We start from the raw sequence: 19,897 nt of genomic DNA, 5'->3' as shown, positions 1-19,897 counted from the left end.
AAGTCCAAGTTTAAACACACCTGCTCTTTGGTGGATATGGACACAAAGATTGAGCAATTTTCAAGAATCTGATTCAAGAAACATATTAAGTATTTTTGTAGCAGGAGAAAGTGAAGTATTCTTGATGAATCTGTTTGCCTGTTTTTACCTTCATGACGGCTTTGTGAAAAGCTGCTTTATGAGATGCTCGTTAATATGAGTGACTGATAAGAAAGGGTTCAGCATATACCTTTAGGAAACCATCATGAATGGTGGTGGAGAGAAGCCAAGAGTGTGAAATTCTGCCATTCACAGCAAAAACTCCACTGCCTTCTGTAGGAAGTGTGTCCAGTGGCAAGTAATTGCTAGCTGTGAATGTAGGTTGCAATGCAGAGTGATCGTGTTTTTTACTTTACTGCCATCTACATGAGTGTGGTTGGATTGTAGCATTTAGCTAAGGTGAGAAGCTGTGCATCATAAAAGTGAAACTAAATTCAGGGATCCTCTCCATAAAATCATAACATGGATCTGCTGTGAAATTTGATGACCATTTGTGACATTTATCCATTAGGTTTCATGGAAATGGGCCCACAGGACAGATGGCCAGAATCTACAGGTGTCAGGAGAAGTTTGGTACATTTGGACAGTGTAGATTAAAATTGCCTCTGCTGCTCCATCAGGGCCTTTGCTAAGAAGCAGCAACAGCTGAGCGCACTGAAGGTGCTTCAAAGGAACTGTGCCGCCTACCTCAAGCTGCGCCATTGGCAATGGTGGAGACTCTTCACCAAGGTGGGCACTACCGCTCTCATACAGTACATCTGGAAAGTATTTACAGCGCATCACTTTTTCCATATTTTGGCATGTTTTTTGCAGAATTCTACACACAACACCCCATAATGATAATGTGAAAAAAGTGAGAAAGCACATGTTCATAAGTATTCACAGCCTTTGCCCTGTATTGAGCTCATGTGCCTACTGTTTCCCCTGATCATCCTTGGGATATTTTAATTGGAATCCACCAGAAAAAAACAGTTGATTGGCCATGATTTGGTCTATATAAGGTCCCACAGTTGTCAGTCCATGTCAGAGCACAAACCAAGGCCAATACCATCCTTACAGTGAAGCATGGTGGTGGCAGCATCATGCTGTGGGGATGTTTTTTAGCTGCAGGACCTGGGAGACTAGTCAGGATAGAGGGAAAGGTGACTGCAATAATGTACAGAGACATCCTGGATAAAAACCTGCTCCAGAGCGCTCTTGACCTCTGGGGTGACGGTTCATCTTTCAGCAGGACAACGACCCTAAGCACACAGCCAAGATATCAAAGGAGAGGCTTCAGGAAGACTCTGTGAATGTCCTTGAGTGGCCCAGTCTGGGCCCAGACTTGAATATGATTGAACATATCTGGAGAGATCTGGGGGCAGTGGTGGCCTAGCGGTTAAGAAAGTGGCCCCGTAATCAGAAGGTTGCCGGTTCGAATCCCAGTCTGCCAAGGTGCCACTGAGGTGCCAGTGAGCAAAGCGCCATCCCCACACACTGCTTCCACTGCTCACCAAGGGTGATTCTCAGTTTTTTATTTTTAATACATTTTCACATTATGGGGTGTTGTGTGTAGAATTCAGAATTTAAAAAAATAATTTAATCCATTTTGGAATATGGCTGATACACTGTGAATACTTTCCAGATGGACTGTATATTGTGAAAACTGCGATGGACATCTGAACAGGTCTTGAGACCACTTTTTGAAACTTTCTTGGGACTGACCTGAGATCTTGGTTTTGTTGATCAGGTGAAGCCCCTGCTGCAGGTGACAAGGCAGGAGGAGGAGATGCAGGCCAAGGATGAGGAGTTGGTGAAGGTGAAGGAGAAGCAGAGTAAGGTGGAGGGAGAGCTGCTGGAGATGGAGAGAAAACACCAGCAGGTTGGTCTTTCAATCAGGAAATGCTGATTGAAATAATTAGCTAATAGAAATAAATGTCTATTGAACGTTCTATTGAAAGGTCATATAAATCTCTGCATGTCGTGCCCTATTGGAAACATGCATTAGGAGAATTCAGTACCCTGTTGATCTCCAAAAGCCATTGCTCCAGACCATTGAATGATTTGTTCAGTACCCTAAGAAAGCATCATTAAAAAAATATGCAATTAATTGGTAATTATATGCAATTATGCATTTATAAGAATATTTAATTCAATTGTCTTTCTGCAATGGCAGATTGTTGTTTAAAATAACTTTAAGCTCAGCTGAATGGTGGGAATTGAGAAGAATGGTCAGATATGGGATGGATCACTGTGAATTGGTTGTGTCTGGCATCTCTATCCTCCTACAGCTTATGGAGGAGAAGAACATTTTGGCTGAGCAGCTGCAAGCGGAGACAGAGCTGTTCGCTGAGGCCGATGAAATGCGCGCCCGTCTGGTGGCCAAGAAGCAGGAGCTGGAGGAGATCCTCCATGACCTGGAATCCCGTGTGGAGGAGGAAGAGGAGCGCAACCAGAGCCTCCAGAATGAGAAGAAGAAGATGCAGTCTCATATCCAGGTACAAATGAACGATCCAAGTTTTGCATTATCATATGTAATTACGCTGATAGGTGATGACAATATTCAAATGTGAGTTTTTTGTGTGCCTTGTGCTCCCGAAGGACCTGGAGGAGCAGCTGGATGAAGAGGAGGCAGCCAGGCAGAAGCTGCAACTGGAGAAGGTGACAGCCGAGGCCAAGATTAAGAAATGTGAAGAGGACATTTTGCTGTTGGAGGACCAGAATTCCAAGTTCCTGAAGGTGAGGTGTCCTGGTGTCACAGTTTGAGAACCTACCTGCGCCTTCACCATTGCTGTGAAAATGCATTTCCATAACTTTTATTTACCACTCTGGACATTTTCAACACAACACTGTGTTTTCTCCACAGGAGAAGAAGCTTCTGGAAGAGCGTGTGAGCGAGATGACAGCCATGCTGACTGAGGAAGAGGATAAGGCAAAGACGCTCGGCAAGACCAAGAACAAACAGGAGGTGATGATAGTTGACCTTGAAGGTAAGCAACACGCTCAATAATTCATAAATGATTCATTTAAAAAATAACATTTTAACAAAAAGTAAAAAACCTGCGGCCCCGCAGAACGCCTGAAGAAGGAGGAGAAGACAAGGCAGGAGCTGGAGAAGGCCAAGCGAAAGCTGGATGCTGAGACCTCGGACTTCCAGGACCAGATTGCTGAGCTGCAGGCGCAGATTGAGGAGCTGAAGCTCCAGCTGGCCAAGAAAGAGGAGGAGCTCCAGGCTCTGCAGGCCAGGTGAGGAAGCCTGTGGTCCTGTGGCAGAGCAGCTTGGGCACTGATCACCAACAGAAATTAAGCTGCATCAGTATTTAGACTCGATTTAACAACAGGACACACACTTTTAGAACCATTCTTTGGCACATTTCAGCCCATTGTAAAACAATGAACCCTGCAGTCATGTTTGGATGATCCAGCGCATTTCATGTTCTCTGCACCTCTTCATTGTTCCTCTGCCTGATGACAGTGAGGAGCAACATCTGCCTGTTTAGGCCATTAGCTGGTGTTCAGGCGCACACTACCATGGCATCAAGACATGAATATTCATGACTTCACAGTCTGCCACTGTATTAATTCAGTCCCAAAATTATTATATAATCCCACCAACTTCCCCTCAAAAAAAAAAAATCATAAAAAAAAAATGAAATCCCTGCTTTGATATTTAATGGGTGTTTGAGCAGAGCCTTATCAGATTTGCAGCGCTAATCTTGTAATCTGGTCATTACCACCCATCGTGCTTTTACCATGTTCCCCCTGTGCAGGCGTGGCTGGGGATCAGCCTACTGTAGAAAATGATGTTGACTTTGGACGCTTCTGCTGGCCAGAATGGCAGTTTAACGCCGGCCTCTAATCTGATGGGCGCTGGTAACCGGCCACGAAAAACACGCAACTGTGGCGACAACTTTATTAGTTATGAACCCCCCCCCCCCCCCAACTGGGAGAGAAGCAGCACATAAAAAACCTAAGAAGAGTCGGGGATAATTGCAGCACTGCCACCTAGTGGTTTGATTCTCTTTTGTATATCAAAAGTTGCATATTGGGATTTCCTTATTAAATAATTAGAGGACTTTGTGAAACTGACCATTTTTTGAAAGAACATTCTTCACTTCTGTGAAAAGTTCTGTGGAACTTTCAAATATACACCAAAATTACAATTTTGCTTGTGTTGTTGAAATAAAAGAAAGAAAAATAGAAGCATTTAGGGCTCATTATATTACATCCTGTGTGTGTTTTAGGGGTGATGAGGAGGTGGCCCAGAAGAACAATGCTCTGAAGCAGGTGCGGGAGCTGCAAGCCCAGCTGGCAGAGCTGCAGGAGGACCTGGAGTCTGAAAAAGCAGCGCGAAACAAAGCCGAGAAACTGAAGAGGGACCTGAGCGAGGAGCTGGAGGCCTTGAAGACCGAGCTGGAGGACACTCTGGACACCACCGCGGCCCAGCAGGAGCTCAGGTAACTCAAGAACCTTCCTCCAGACCTCCTGTGCCATGTGTATTGTTAGAATTGTGAATTGTTTGATTCGTCTTTTATTTGTCATTGTCATTGCCGGAATTGTTCTGGTCTACAAATGTAGGACCAAGAGGGAGCAGGAGGTGGCAGAGCTGAAAAAGACCATTGATGAGGACACCAAGAACCACGAGGCACAGATCCAGGAGATGAGGCAGAGACATGCTACTGCCCTAGAGGAGCTGTCAGAGCAGCTGGAGCAGGCCAAGAGGGTGAACTTTATATAAACTGAATATCAAATCTTATTTGATTTATAATGCATATAATCTTTAGTGTGTCAATTTGTATGCCACATTTGTGAGATTCCCCCTTCTGGTTGTGTTAAACAGTTCAAAGGCAATCTAGAGAAGAACAAGCAGGCCCAAGAGAGTGCGAATAAGGAGCTGTCCAGCGAGGTGAAGGGGCTGCAGCAGGCCAAGACTGAGTCCGAGCACAAGAGGAAGAAGTTGGAGGCGCAACTGCAGGAGCTTATGGCCCGTGCCACAGAGGGAGAGAGATCCAAGGGGGAGCTATCGGAGCGTTCCCACAAACTACAGGTACAATAATACAAATTAGCACACACACATCAGATAGGATCAGGTCTGGTCATTATGTTTTATATCTGTTGTGTGTGTGTGTCTGTTCACAGACGGAGCTCGACAGTGTCTCCACCCTGTTGGAGGAGGCAGAGAGGAAGGGCATTAAGTTTGCCAAAGACATGTCTGGTCTGGAAAGTCAGCTGCAGGACTCACAGGTGAGAAGAAGTGTGTATGTGTGTGTGTTGTGCAGTGTGGGTTGGAGACAATTAACTGAGACCATTAATTAATTAGTACTGTTATATAGAAGGCACAGTTCTGTGTTTGTATGTCACAAACACATCATGAAACACATCATCATCCTTCACTGACTTTCACTTACTATGCATAACTGGAAAAATCTATTAAATGAAATCATGACAATGAAGGTCATAGGTCAAATTTAGTGACAACAATGTGAAATTGAGCTGTGGTACTTATAGTGACATTTAGTGAGTAAAGTGAGTTAACATATATTTTAATATTTATATTGAATATATATTTTACACTGAATATATGTATATAGAGAAATGGTTATTTATTGTATTATTGTGTTGCATTATAATTCGTTTATAATGACTTGTATAGTAATAGAGGCACCCAATAACAGCTTTAGTGTGTGCATGTGTGTGTGTGTGTGTGTGTGTGTGTGTGTGTGTGTGTGTGTGTATACCTGTGCAATTGATGTGTAGTGTACTGTCTGATGATGGACAAGCATGTTGGCGTTTTTGCAGGAGCTTCTCCAAGAGGAGACGCGTCAGAAGCTGAACCTGAGCAGCCGCATCCGGCAGCTGGAGGAGGAGAAGAACAACCTGCAGGAGCAGCAGGAGGAAGAGGAGGAGGCACGCAAGAACCTGGAGAAACAGCTGGCCACCCTGCAGGCCCAGGTCAGCTAGAAACCAATGTATTTAGACAAACCTAAATGTAGCACAGACTCTGGAACTTAATGTGAGTATTTTGACTGTCCAGCTGGGAGATACCAAGAAGAAGCTGGAGGATGATGTTGGCACGATGGAGGGGCTGGAGGAGGTGAAGAAAAAGCTGCAGAAGGATTTGGAGAGCACCAGTCAGCGGCTGGAAGAGAAGGCCATTGCCTTTGAGAAGATGGAGAAGACCAAGACCCGTCTGCAGCAGGAACTGGATGACCTGACGGTTGACCTGGATCACCAGAGACAGATCGTGTCTAACCTGGAGAAGAAGCAGAAGAAATTTGACCAGGTTTGAGAAGTTTTGTATATTTTTTCTTAACATCTGTCTGGGCTCAGTAAATTGTGGACCTAGCATTAGCATTAGCATAATGTTAACTCACCAATCAGATGCTGGCTGAGGAGAAGAACATCTCTGCACGCTATGCGGAGGAGAGGGATCGGGTGGAGGCTGAGGCCAGGGAGAAGGAAACCAAGGCCCTTTCTCTCGCCCGTGCTCTGGATGAGGCCATGGAGAGCAAGGAGGAGTTTGAGCGGATCAACAAGCAGCTGAGAGCTGAGATGGAGGACCTGATGAGCAGCAAGGATGACGTTGGCAAAAATGTGAGGCATTTTCTGAAACTGGTCTTGAGGTCATCACGGTTTTCAAACATTGGCCCACTCCAAAGCCTCTATACCTCTGCAGGTCCATGAGTTGGAGAAGTCCAAGCGTGCGCTGGAGCAGCAGCTGGATGAAATGCGCACCCAGCTTGAGGAACTGGAGGACGAACTGCAGGCTACCGAGGATGCCAAGCTGCGGCTGGAGGTCAACATGCAGGCCATGAAAGCCCAGTATGAGCGAGACCTGCAGGGTCGGGATGAGCAGAGCGACGAGAAGAAGAGGCTGCTGGTCAAACAGGTGCTTAACCTGCTGGCATCTTCTGATATCAAGATTACAAAAACACTGCAGTTCATGTCTATGAATCATTGACAACATTGTCTCTGTTCTTCAGGTAAGGGAAATGGAGGCTGAGCTTGAAGACGAACGGAAGCAGAGAGCCCTGGCTGTGGCAGCAAAGAAGAAGCTGGAGATGGACCTCAAGGACCTTGAGTCCCAGATAGAAGCCGCCAACAAGGCCCGTGATGAAGCCATCAAGCAGCTTCGCAAACTGCAGGTGAGGCCAGTCATCTACTTTGTCTCTGGACATGTATTTCTATTATTTTCCTGCTGTAGTATCTCAGTAACACCTCCTACCATACACTTTCAATATTGTGTAAGTGAATCTAGAATTATAATGGACAAGGAATTGAACCCTGGGGTACATACTATGTTTCATTGTGTCTACTTGTGAGTAGTGTCCAGTGTTGCTTTCATCAACAAAGTTTATGATGTATCTTCTAATAATATCTTCGTCAACAAAGCCTATTTATGACTGAAACAAAACAAGATACATAAATGCTGGTCATGTGATGAAAACAAATTGATCATATAAAATAGTTGACAAATAAAAACAAGACTAAATATGGTTTTCAAAATAAAGACTATACTATAATATAAAAGAGACTAAAATACAATTTTCATCGACTAAAATAATGGATAATTCTGACTAAAATATGACTAAAATGCTCAGACTTATAGTCGCTGAAACTTGACTAGACTAAATGAGTATGGAAGTGACTATGATTAATGAAAACTAAATGACAGCTTGATGCAAAGACTAGACTAAAATGTACATTAATACAGGGCACCAAAAATAACTAGTTTCCAGATATTTCATCAATGTCCCATCAATTTTCCGCTTAAGCCAATCAAGTTAAAACACTAAAAAAAGGCCGGCCTTGGAGAAAAACCATATTCGCTCAAATGACAGATCTTCCTTGGAGTTCTTATATAGTATTGTTTCAGGGGGGGTTGGGGTTTGCAAATAATATATGTTGTTTTTTTTCTCTGTTTCCCTCAGGCCCAGATGAAGGACTACCAGAGGGAGTTGGAGGATGCCCGAGCTTCTCGGGATGAGATATTCGCCCAGTCCAAGGAGAATGAGAAGAAACTGAAGAGCCTTGAGGCTGAGATCCTGCAGCTTCAGGAGGTCGGTTCCTAGGATTGTAACAGTCTAGGCTTTGTCTTGTCTCACTGCATCAGTCTGCGTGACCTTTGTGTGACCTTTGACGCCTCCAGGACCTGGCTGCATCTGAGAGGGCGCGACGTCATGCCGAGCAGGAACGAGACGAGCTGGCAGATGAGATTGCAAACAGTGCTTCGGGCAAGTGAGTGGCATTTTGTCTCAGTGACAGAAAAACAGGCTGATACAACAATGTTCAAATGTTATTGGACTTCCAGAATTAAATGTCTTTCACGATGTTTGAATGATGGAGATAAAAATTGTGTGTGATGTTTTCCTGCCTTTGGTTGATATTTGATGCATGGCAAGTGGTTCTTCAGTCATAGGATCCATCCTATGACTCTAATTGTTATAACATATTGTAACATATTATCAAATCGTGTAGATGTTGGTTACTCTACATGACACATTCACTTTAAGGTCCAACATTCATTTTTAAGTGCCTCCAGGTCCGACTCCATATTTGAACCATATGAAAAATAAGGTTTCCATTTATAGAAGTGACCCCTATGGATGCATACACTTGATACATATTATGAAGAGTATTGAGAGTTGGAGTGTGTTTGTGAGCTAGGTCTGCGCTGCTTGATGAAAAGAGGAGGTTGGAGGCTCGCATCGCCCAGCTGGAGGAGGAGCTGGAGGAGGAGCAGAGCAACATGGAGCTGCTCAACGATCGCTTCCGCAAGACCACCATGCAGGTACAGCCCACCTGGAACTCACATTCACACATTTTTATTCATTCTAAGGTGCCTTTTGTCCCGTATTGCATTTTTCCTGGTATTTTCCAGGATATTAATGGTTTTAGAACGAAATGCATTCTAGGACTGGCATGTACCGTATCACAGCCCATATCATGAAGTCGCTGTCAGCGCCCAGCACTAATCATTACCGACCTAATGATGTGTGTAGCAGGTTGGAAGCACAGACTGTTTGAATGAAAAAATGCCGGCTGCTGGCCTCCAGGAACTAATCTGTCTGCATGGAGATGACAGGGATAAGGCTGATGCCCAGTTGCGTAGCGTTCAAGCATCCACAATATCTGATATTTTTACTGATGGTTTTATTGATATTTTAAAACAGGTTTATTTATTTATTTTGCCATTTTAAAAGGGAACATGTGATGCAGAGATATAAATCATATATGTTTCTGAGAATCACCCTGCCACCAATGTCAGATTTAATATGGGATGACCTCACACCCAGATGCTCCTGCTTCGTGCTTGTAACACAGATTAGCTGTGAGATACAAGTGTCCCGTTTTGGTTTCTGAGACACGTCGACTCCCCCAGCGCTTGTTAAATCGATGTTGTCATGTTGCGCAGGTGGACACCCTGACCACAGAGCTGGCTGGGGAGCGCAGCGTGGCCCAGAAGAGCGAGAACGCCCGGCAGCAGCTGGAGAGGCAGAACAAAGATCTGAAGGCCAAGCTGCAGGAGCTGGAGGGCTCCGTCAAGAGCCGCTTCAAGGCCTCCATCACTGCCCTTGAGGCCAAGATCGCACAGCTGGAGGAGCAGCTGGAGCAGGAGGCTAAGTGAGCCGCTAATGCTAACATTGAATAATGACAGAGCTAACGCTGGCTGGCACACTCTCTCCCAGCGGCTTGTTTAAGGCCCAGACGGGAATTTATTTCTGTCACCGAGTACATTTGCAGAATTTTTTCCTGTTTAAATTTACATTTCTTTACCTCATTTAGCCACATGAGGGAGCGCTAAGTCATTTTTAGAATATTCTTTGCCACTCAAATGTGCCATTCTTTTGCTCCTTGCTGGTGTGTCTCGGTTATGTAAGGTCAAAGGGCACTAGGTACATGTTCTCTATGTTCCTCAGGGAGAGAGCCACAGCCAACAAGATTGTGCGACGGACGGAGAAGAAGCTGAAGGAGGTGTGCATGCAGGTTGAAGATGAGCGTCGTCATGCCGACCAGTACAAAGAGCAGGTGAGAACTGGGTGTTCTGTGATGCAACATGGTCATTATGGCAAAAACCAGTGGAGCCTTGCTGTACTTACACTCATGCATGAAAAACATTTGGTGAATGAAGTCACATTTTCTTCTACCCTTCTAGCCCCTAAATAGTCATTTCTGACCATGGGCTGGCCGTTGGTCACTTTAGGGACTTGGGGACACTGTGTTGAGGGGTGGTAGTAGCCTTGTGTATTAAGACACTCACCACTAAGTCACATGTTCAAAAACCCCACTTACTACCATTGTGACCCTGAGCAAGACACTTAACCTTGAGTGTCTTCAGAGGGACTGTCCTTTATTGTAAGTCCCTCTGGATTATGTATTAAATACCGCAATCTGTATCTATAAGGAGTGTAGAAGTGGGTGTATGTTGGTGAGACAGTGTGCTGATGAACTGTGAACATATTTGATCAGATGGAAAAGGCCAACTCCAGGATGAAGCAGCTAAAACGGCAGCTGGAGGAAGCGGAGGAAGAAGCCACGCGTGCCAATGCCTCACGCAGGAAACTGCAGCGGGAGCTGGATGATGCCACCGAGGCCAGCGAGGGCCTGAGCCGCGAGGTTAACTCTCTCAGAACTCGACTCAGGTACCACACACACACACACAGACGTTTTTTGCGTATTTATGATCAACAAATACATTCAAATTTGCCGATTTAGAAGTTTTTATTTAAAAATATTTGGTTGTTGAGAATAGATACTGAGAAACCCATTTTTCAAACAAAAAAAAATTCTACAGAAATCACAACAGACAATTGTGTGCACACTTTGATCACTGTGTTGTGCTGCATTGCACTTAACCCCACCCCCTCCACCAGGGGTTTAATATGAACTAACATGCATCGTATGGGCCTGCTAGGTGCTCATTAACAGGTACCCCTGAAATTAGGGCTTAGGAATATTCTTAGAAGGAAGCATTACACATTTGATGAATGATCCTTTGTAATTTGTATTCTACTGAATTACTTACAATCACAAATGCACAAAGCAATATATTTTATTGTGCTCCTGCTGCGCTCCAGCTTCACCCAATCACATTGCTTGTCAGGGACGGAGAAAACGGAAATGTGGCAAACACAAAGCAACCCAGAAACCATGCGTGTTCATTGGGGTTTATTTGTGAAGTTCTGTTTATTTCAATGCTTTTTTTCCCCCACCAGACGTGGAGGTCCCATCAGCTTCTCATCCAGCCGCTCTGGTCGTAGGCAGCTGCAGGTGGAGGGCACCTCGCTCGACCTGTCCGACGAGGAGGCAGACAGCAGGGCCAGCGATGCTGCCAACGCCAACGACACCCCTGCGCCCCAGCCCCTACCCCAACCCGAGTAGAGCGCCACCTCCACCGCAAAGCATCGCCTGACCAACATCTCACCACCTCATCATCAGTACAGCCACGCAGCCTTCACGCATCAGCAAAAACAGTTTTGTCTAGTTTTGTCAGGCTGCTACAGGTCTGCATGTATTTCTGGCGCTAGTGTCTTTGGAATAATACCCCAATATGGACACACATACACATACTTATACACGCAAACGCTGCATCAAGGCAAACTCCAGGGCCAAAAAATACAAAGCAAATCCATCATCATCTCCCTCTGTGTACGTGGGTCTTTTTGTATTCTTCATCTTTGTTATGAAGCTGAATCTGCTGAACACACACACACACACACGCTCACTGATGAGCTGTAAAGGAGAAAAAGCCACGTTTCGCCTGTGCGTCCACTGGCAGTGTAAAGGTCTGAGCCTGCAAACACTTTGTAGGGAACTTCGGAAGCCATTAGGTGGGGAGGGAAAACGAATACGTGGTGGATTTTTTATTCGATTTTTTTTGTGTATGCAGATTTGTAGGTGTTATATTATAGACAAAGCTTCATGCAGAATGTTCAATTGGCAGATTGTATTCGCCACCCCAACCCCAGTGACTTGCTGCTTTAGTGTAAATTAGTCTAAAGCTTCATTAGCCACTGAGCCATTGGAAACCCTATTCAGAGAAAGCGGTGGCACGAAAAGACACAATCCCATGTGAATGTAGAAACACTATACTTCATTATGCCACTCAGAATTCTTCTGAGGATTGAGGAACACTCGGTTTTTTATTATTATTATTATTGTGTTTAGCTTTTAGGAATCATCATTGCCCTGTTAGTGTGCTTGGAATGACTGCATTGTGGGAACAGCAATATAATTAAATGTTGAATTGGATTTGTTGGCTTGTGCCCCAGCTAGGAGCTCTGGTATTAGTTTACAGGCCTGGAATTATCTGTCCTTCACATCTGCATATTTCACATATATGCACTTTGTAAATATTAATGAGATGAACCCACAAAATCACACATATGACATGTTTTGAGGAGGCATTTATTATGCATTAATAAGCTGAAGTTACTTACCACTTACTAATTCTTTTTCCTTTTGAAAAGTGCCTTAGTCACTAAAGAAAGCGATTTACCGAAGTACAAAACAAACATGGAATTGTTCGATGTGAACCTAGGATGCCTGAAAAATGCATAAGATAATTAAACCTTTTTCATATTTAGCTTTTGTCATATCATACCATATGCACCTTCCATTAATAGTTATCTGATAGCTACTATGTTCTTTTAAAAAATCAGTGTTAACAGTATGAAATATGGCGCCTTCTGTCTCTGACAGGAAGTAGAGTTTTTCTTTTCATTTTTCTTTTTTTTTTTTTGGTTAAAAGCTTTAACATCCATGAAGTTGTTATTTTTTGACTGCCTGATGTCAACCAGGTATTCAACTATGAACATCAACTTTGAACATCTCCTTTTACTTCTTGTATTCCTGTAATTCTAGACAATATTTTGTAAAATACCAATAAATGTATTCATTATAAAACATTTCTCTTAACTTTATTAGATGCATGTCATTATGTTTATTTCTGTTTAAAAATGTTAATATGACACATACACCCAATAATAATAAACTCTTTGTTTATATAAACGTCAGCAAATCATGTGAAAGGGGTGTGATTTCTGCCTCTTCAGCAGTGTTTTTTAGAGCACAGAATCCTGCACATAAATCATAGAAATGTAGCTGTTTCTGTACTACTTTATGCATACTTTAAGGAATAAGCTATTTCTTTGCAACATTGGTGCATGTGTACCATATTAATATTAATATACATATGTTGTAGAAAATTGTTACTAAAACACACTAAAAGCAAAACAATGTTGCCCATTTCTAGAAGAACATAATGAGAAATAATATAATTAGGTCCATTTTAATTAATGATGATGCAAAGAACCACAGAAAACAAAACATTACAGTCAAGAACATCCTTTTATTCAATCAGTTAAAGGTGCTGCTCTTTTCAAACTGTTTTTTTTTACTTATCATGGAAAAGAAATTGTAATTAACACATGCATTTCACCATGAGCTGTGGGGGGCTGTAAAGGGAGGGGGAGGGCTCCTGCTCTGAGGGGGATGGGGGGGCAGGACTTAGGGGGTGTGGAGCTGGGGTTGTGGGCCAAGACCTCCTGGGTGCTCGCTATACTCGGTGAGACCCGGTGCCCAACACTTTAAAAAAAAAGTAAAAAAAAAAAAATAGAAAAAAACAACACACAAAGAAAAGAACGAAAAGAAGAAAACAGAGCAGCGCCAGGGAGAGAGAGAGCAGCTCGACCAAGCTGATCGCCTGTCGTAAGGGGTGTTACTGATCCAATAATGGCTAATACTGCTGCTGGTTTCATGAATGTAAAGGATCAGCTCCACGACTCCGAACACCTTCCCCTGATCGAAATGCTGTTTTCAGTCCTTTGTTGGTACCCTGCACCATTTCAACCAGGTGAAGAGAAGTCCCAGAGCGATGGGAGCGATGACGTGCACCATTTTCGCAGACTGTCATCGCTTGCTTGTTTTTGATCTGGACACGGTGGAAAGGTTTTATTGTTTATTGGCACACAGCATCTAGGACCACTTTGGCCTAGCTGAATTCACTCGGGGTCATGCTGTATGGGGGTTTGATTTAGTCAGATGCTGAGTGCGCGTGCCTTGCGTTGTAAAAAGTGAGCTGGTCGTTCTCTCTGGCCTGACCCTGTTCTTTGATAAGGTGCTTAATAATTTCAGGTGGTTAATTTGTTTGCTTTTCAAAATTTAGGTTAAAATATATCTGGTCTCAGTCAACCATTAGAAGGTGCATGATCCAAAGCGAATTCGCTGCATATTTGGAGATAAATCCAAAATTAAAAAAATTAAAAACAACAACAACAAAAATAAAAATAAATAGAATAAAAATCATAGCAATAAACACAATCTCCCCATGTTCATCTCCAGTTCCCCCACCGAGCTCTGAAGACCGTCTCCTGTCTCCACCACACCTACATTCACCTACATTTTGTGATGTCAATAAACTCACCCTACACAAAAAAAAAAAGAGGAAAAACATCACCTGCCCTCAAATGAACCCTCCAAATGGGACGACAACCCCCCATAGCTCATCAGCATAACTTGTTCACTTACATTAACTGCTGAATGGAGAAGCTGAAGAGATCGGTATGGTATACAATGTGAAGCGTACAGACAAGAATAACATGTGAGCTAACTGCATTCTGCTCAGACAAAGTTTTTGCAATTTTTTTTAAACCCCTCCATCAAGAGAAAAGGCTTAGGTGATGGGGTGGAGAGGAAGGCGGGGAGATGGTTACACGGCTACAGACTACTCCAGTGTCCAAGAGAGAGGAAGGAAAGACAGAAACACAGAAGGAAGGAAAAGCAAGATTTTTTTTAGCATTTTTTTCTTTCTTAATTATTCAACGATAAAAAGAGGAACTAAGTCACACCAATTTCCTTTAGTACTATATATACTGCTTTAAAGAGCTTGAAGAATAAGAGTATAGAAGAAGTATGAAGGAGGGGGTTTTCTTTTTTTTTTCTTTTTTTAATTTTTTTGAGACGGGCACTCAGGATTACAAGATGGAGTCTGTGAACAAAAGGCACTTTTTAGGGACAACCTTTAAGATGCTCTGAGTCTAACACTATACCACGAAACAAATATTCAGAGTAATTTACACAAGGGACTGGGAGTTGTGGAGGTGTTGGGGGGAGGGCTCATCTCTTTAAAATCAAAATTATTTCCAGCCTTTAAAAAAAAAAAAAAAAAGTAAAAAAAAAAAAAAACCCAACTTGTTCTTTGCTGTCTTTTTCGCTCAGTATGACACGGGAGTCTACTACTCAACTAACGCTACCAAAGACAAGTTCACGTTCACACCTGCCATCATTCCAAGATTTCCTGCACTCTGATTGGGTTTTGCCGACCAGCTTATAAGGAGGATACTGCCATTTGATGCATCTCCCAGATGAGGGAAGATATTGTCATTCATGTCGGAGTTTTCAGCAATATGTACAAATGTTTTATTTCGTTTTTTTTACCAGACGCTCTCATCTAGTCGCTAATCACAGTTTAAGCCCCGCCCCCAGAGCATCTTGGGGGTTAAGGGCCATGCCCAGGGACACAGCGATAGTAAGTGGGATTTGAAGCTGTGACCTGTGCAACTCGTCTGGTCGAATTTATCCACTAGGCCACAACAAAGACTTAAAATACCCTGACATTTTTTTTCAGTAATGGGTGATTTGTTTTATATGTCCAGTTGAAATGATGCCTTCTACATCAGACTAAACTATATTTTTTATTTCTTTACAGCTCCCTTTTTCTACCTGACCTGGCTAAAGGTTGGAAGAAAAATGCCTTTTGTCACAACCTCAATAGCAATGAACCCCTCCCCCTTTAGTAAATACAAAAAAGAGAAATAGAATAATGCATTTTCCTAAAATTTTGCTTTATGATAACACTTAATTTTGTTTATTATTATGTATGTATAATAGAGAATGAATGTACTTTATTTCATAAAAGCACCAGTTTCATTTAGTGATATATATTTTTGTTTGTGTTGAAAAACTGTTTCTTCAGCCCTCCCAGGTTATCAAGAATGAATCAATACAAATAAGCATAAAAAAAAGGAAAGATTTTAAAAAACCAATTCCCAAAACTTACAAAGACTGTTTTTTTTTTCTCCTACTTCCTATAATTTAGAGTCCCGGAGCAAAAGGACTTCACACAATAATTCTTCTTCAACAACTCTCCGTTCAGTTTACATCCCTAACAAGCTAACAGACAAACACAATTGTTCTACCCAAGGGATTGCACATGGCTCAATCAACATACGTTTCTTCCCCAATAACAATACTTCCCATCCAAACACAACAGAAAAATACACTAATAAAAAAAAAAAAGAAGAAGAAAACATCTGTTCCTCAACACTACTGTTACATATCGTCTTCTACTGAGATCAGATTTCCAATAAATTGATCCTGGACCTTTTCATTTTTCAGAAAAAAGATTCCTGTTTTCACTGGCAAATGTTTGAAGGGACTGGTACTGCTAAAGAAATATATGTATGGTTTCGTGAGATGTGACGCTTGACTATTGCATACTTCAAAAAATAACTAGACTGCCACTGAGCTTATCCTGCAAATAAAAAATACATATATAAATATATATGGATATATATAGCGTATATATAAAGATGCTTGTCATTCTTTTTTTTAATGAGTCGTCCTTTGAGAACTCCAGACATAAAGTTCTATCACTTCCTATAGCTTATATGAGAAAAAACAACCTGAATTCATGTTCAACAAATTGCATAAAGGGCATACTGAGGCACTTCCATAGATTAGAAAAGAAATCACCATCACTGTTGCAAATTCATACTGTGCAGTGCTAGTTTCTATGAAGCCGATGAGATGTTTGCCGTGCGGCGACAGAGCTTACCCTGCTTAAAATTTATGCACGTGGGCCGGCAGTCCAGTTATTTTGTGAGGTCTATGATTTGTCGTTTTTAATTGTATTGTTCCAATGAAAGAAATCAATTGAGTGAAAATTATCGTGGACAATGGCGGTTGAAAAAAGAAATGGAAATCGAAAGGCTTGTATCAGATTGCCCTAAGTCAAGGCTTCCCTTTATAGTCAATTTAAACAGGGTGGTACAGGCATGTGTGTGTTGCTGAATCTCAGTGAATGTGTGTGTGTGTGTGTGTGTGTGTGTGCACTCCTTAGCTCTGCTGTGTTCTTTGCTCAAACTAATCAACCTTGAACTGAAGTTAAGTGTCAGCGTAGGCCTTCTGAAGAACCCCTCGCTCGTCCCTACAGCCTGAACACAGCACACCATTTCTTTTTTTTTTGCTCCCAGTTCAACCCGTGCTCTTGGAACAGGAGAGGGCTGGGAGTGTAAACAGCAGCATGAACGTACGGGTGAGAGGACGAGAGACAGACTGCAAGTTACGTTTTTCCCCCTCTTGCACTGGTAGAAAACAGCTAAGAACACAGCCCATGCACCGTGTGTGTGAGTGTATGTGTGTGTGTGTGTGTCCATTTATGATTTGGGGTTGGCATTAGTCCCTCTGAAATCGCGGGGCGCTCCATGCCTAATGCTCGTCATAGTTTGGCCCTAGGGGAGCAGGGAGGCGCCTGGAAGGGCGAACGTTGATTGGGCCTGCATGTCAGGTTGGATGTACGCTGCGTTAAGTCCCACTAGTGCTTGGGTGCTGAAAGGGAGACACAACAATTGCATTGCCCTCCCCCCTCGACTCCCCTAGCAAGAGAAATGCCACGAAAAATACAGCGGACGATCGTCTGGTTAACGTACACCATCCACACCTCTGCTTCTCGCTCTTTTTTTTTCTTATTCTATCCATTAGCATTGTGCAAAAATGGTATTCAATAGTGCACACAAGATTAGTGTTTTCAACATTTTGTAGTGCAACACTTTAGGTGTGTTATTATATGATTCTTTTTTTTTTTTTTTTTAACGGTTGCGTCCTTTTAAGGTCAGTGTCTGTGTCAGACATAAATAGTGATAGGGAATACGCATACAGACCTTATGTTTAGGGGCATCGCAGCCTTGACAGTTGGGGGAAAGGGGTTAGGCCGTCCTTAAGCCGGCTGAATAATTCAACATTTAGTGTCTGAAAGACAACAGTTTTAAGCCCCTTTTTGTACTGAAAAACAGGCATCATTTTGTGGAATTTTGTTGTTTTTTTCCGCGTTGTTTTCCTGTAATCTCACCGTTGACATGTTGATCTCCCTAGCCATTGCACAATGCGTCCTTGTTCGTATTTTTAACGTAACAGCGTGGGATGCTTGCTCCTCCAGGTGGCGTTGTTCTGTTGTGTTTAGCCGTCTGTGTTGTGTTGTTCTCTTTATTTCGGTGGTTCATTTGTGGAGAGATGAAGAGACGTCCTCCTTTTATTCTTGATACCTCTTATGTGGAATCCTCTCTTCTTTAAATGGGTTCTTTCTGCGAGTGTCTGTTTTTTGTTGGGTTTTATTTTTGCATCGGGTTATGGGAGAGTCTCACTATTCAAATTCAGCGTTTTTGTGATTGTTGCCATTCTGAATTTCTGGGTGGTGCAATTAGAAGATGGTCAAATAACATGTTCCTGTGGCTTTTGTGTTCGTTTTCAGTTTGAAATTCCCAAATACAATGATAGGATGCTAGCAGGACTTTAGTCGCTTGTTATCGAGCAGGTCTTGTCAGAGGAACCAAGACTGTAGAACAAAACAGAAGAAAGACAGAGATTAATATTCTAAAAAACAAAAACATTACTAATAATCTGGAAAAAAAAAAACATTTTAAAATGTCCTGAAGAATCTATTGATTCCTTACTATAGATTCTTATGATCGAATCGGACAGATTTTTGTTCATGTTCCTGTTAGCAACTAGAGGGCGCTAGTCTCACACTCTGCAGGAAAGATCATGTTCTGGATTTCTTCACCCCTCCAGCTTTAAAGTTTCAACCTGACCTTCTCACCTGACACCTCTCCCTTAATCTCTCAGTCTAAAATAAATATGAATACAAATCCTCCCAGACCTTTTTCAGGATGGAAACACTGATGGTGGAAATACGCTGCTGATGACTGCAAGAACTAAAAATAAGAATTAAAAAATGAATGGTGAAACATGGAAAGTCAACTCAACTACAGACACACTTAAAAGTGTGTGTCTGTGTGTGTGTGTGTGTGTGTGTGTGTGGTTAGCTACAGCACATGCCCAGATCCACTCTCAGTGTAAAGAAAACTGTGGACCCTGAATCCTGAGTCCTATGAATAAGCCAGCAGAACTGGGTCGGCTTACACCACTCCCCATTACACACACACACACACACACACACACACACACACCAATTTGGAACAAGGAAGAATAACCAGTCTCTGCGCCTCTGGCGGGACAGCAGCTCTTGTTTAGTTTGACTCTCACAGGTCACACAAACACCACCCCGTTCCCCATGGCCCACCCACCCATCCATCCAAACCCACCCATCCGGCCTCCATCCCACCAGCGCTGAACTAACTCTTCCCCTCTGGCTGCAACTCTCTGTAATCCTTGGCAGCACTGACCACCCCCTTTTCAACCCACCACCCCACCCTCACACCCCTCTCAAGTTCAAGTTCAACTGACTATGACATCATGTCTGGTTGCTGCGGGCAACCAGACAGTTGGGACGTGACTTCTCATGGAGGAAGGGCCACGCTGAAACAGTTCTCTCGCTCTCGGTCTATTGTTCTACTGTGGGTGCTGTGCCCTTCCCTGCCAGCAGAGGGAGCCTCAGGCCAGACCGCCAGTCTGACTTCAGTAACTACTGGCCCGATTGCAACTTTTCCCCCAAACTACATCTGAAAAGAGGGTGTGGTCACTTGTGGTCATGTAAAACCAGTAGGTGGCGCCAAATATTATTTTTGCATTAGATGGTTAGTCTTGAAAAAGTGGTGGAACAAATGACTCAGTTCCTTCCAGCATGTGTCCATGTGTAGCA

The 19,897-nt window shown here is 42.9% G+C and overlaps 2 protein-coding genes across 15 annotated transcripts in view; one reads left to right on the top strand and one right to left on the bottom strand.

The window, feature by feature from the left end:
• The window catches only part of LOC114793637 (myosin-10), a 59,415-nt gene extending 46,491 nt beyond the window's left edge, over positions 1-12,924 (top strand). For all 4 annotated transcript variants that reach the window (XM_028985689.1, XM_028985688.1, XM_028985691.1 and 1 more), the window contains 22 exons: positions 660-768; positions 1,769-1,900; positions 2,310-2,516; positions 2,620-2,757; positions 2,885-3,008; positions 3,093-3,264; positions 4,263-4,475; positions 4,597-4,741; positions 4,859-5,065; positions 5,158-5,262; positions 5,818-5,970; positions 6,053-6,301; positions 6,400-6,612; positions 6,695-6,907; positions 7,002-7,163; positions 7,950-8,078; positions 8,168-8,256; positions 8,686-8,809; positions 9,434-9,642; positions 9,939-10,047; positions 10,489-10,661; positions 11,235-12,924. In XM_028985689.1, coding sequence (XP_028841522.1) covers positions 660-768; positions 1,769-1,900; positions 2,310-2,516; positions 2,620-2,757; positions 2,885-3,008; positions 3,093-3,264; positions 4,263-4,475; positions 4,597-4,741; positions 4,859-5,065; positions 5,158-5,262; positions 5,818-5,970; positions 6,053-6,301; positions 6,400-6,612; positions 6,695-6,907; positions 7,002-7,163; positions 7,950-8,078; positions 8,168-8,256; positions 8,686-8,809; positions 9,434-9,642; positions 9,939-10,047; positions 10,489-10,661; positions 11,235-11,400 — 3,541 coding nt within the window. In that variant the 3' untranslated portion in view covers positions 11,401-12,924. The remainder of the gene's footprint in view (positions 1-659; positions 769-1,768; positions 1,901-2,309; positions 2,517-2,619; positions 2,758-2,884; positions 3,009-3,092; positions 3,265-4,262; positions 4,476-4,596; positions 4,742-4,858; positions 5,066-5,157; positions 5,263-5,817; positions 5,971-6,052; positions 6,302-6,399; positions 6,613-6,694; positions 6,908-7,001; positions 7,164-7,949; positions 8,079-8,167; positions 8,257-8,685; positions 8,810-9,433; positions 9,643-9,938; positions 10,048-10,488; positions 10,662-11,234) is intronic.
• A 425-nt stretch (positions 12,925-13,349) lies between these two features.
• nfixb (nuclear factor I/Xb) overlaps positions 13,350-19,897 on the bottom strand; it is a 96,142-nt gene continuing 89,594 nt past the window's right edge. For all 11 annotated transcript variants that reach the window (XM_028985701.1, XM_028985698.1, XM_028985692.1 and 8 more), the window contains one exon: positions 13,350-18,631. In XM_028985701.1, the coding sequence (XP_028841534.1) occupies positions 18,617-18,631 (15 nt within the window). In that variant the 3' untranslated portion in view covers positions 13,350-18,616. The remainder of the gene's footprint in view (positions 18,632-19,897) is intronic.

This window comes from Denticeps clupeoides, chromosome 7 (genome assembly GCF_900700375.1).
Source record: "Denticeps clupeoides chromosome 7, fDenClu1.1, whole genome shotgun sequence".
Classification (NCBI taxonomy): Eukaryota; Metazoa; Chordata; class Actinopteri; order Clupeiformes; family Denticipitidae; genus Denticeps; species Denticeps clupeoides.
This window is presented reverse-complemented; position numbering and strand designations above follow the sequence as displayed.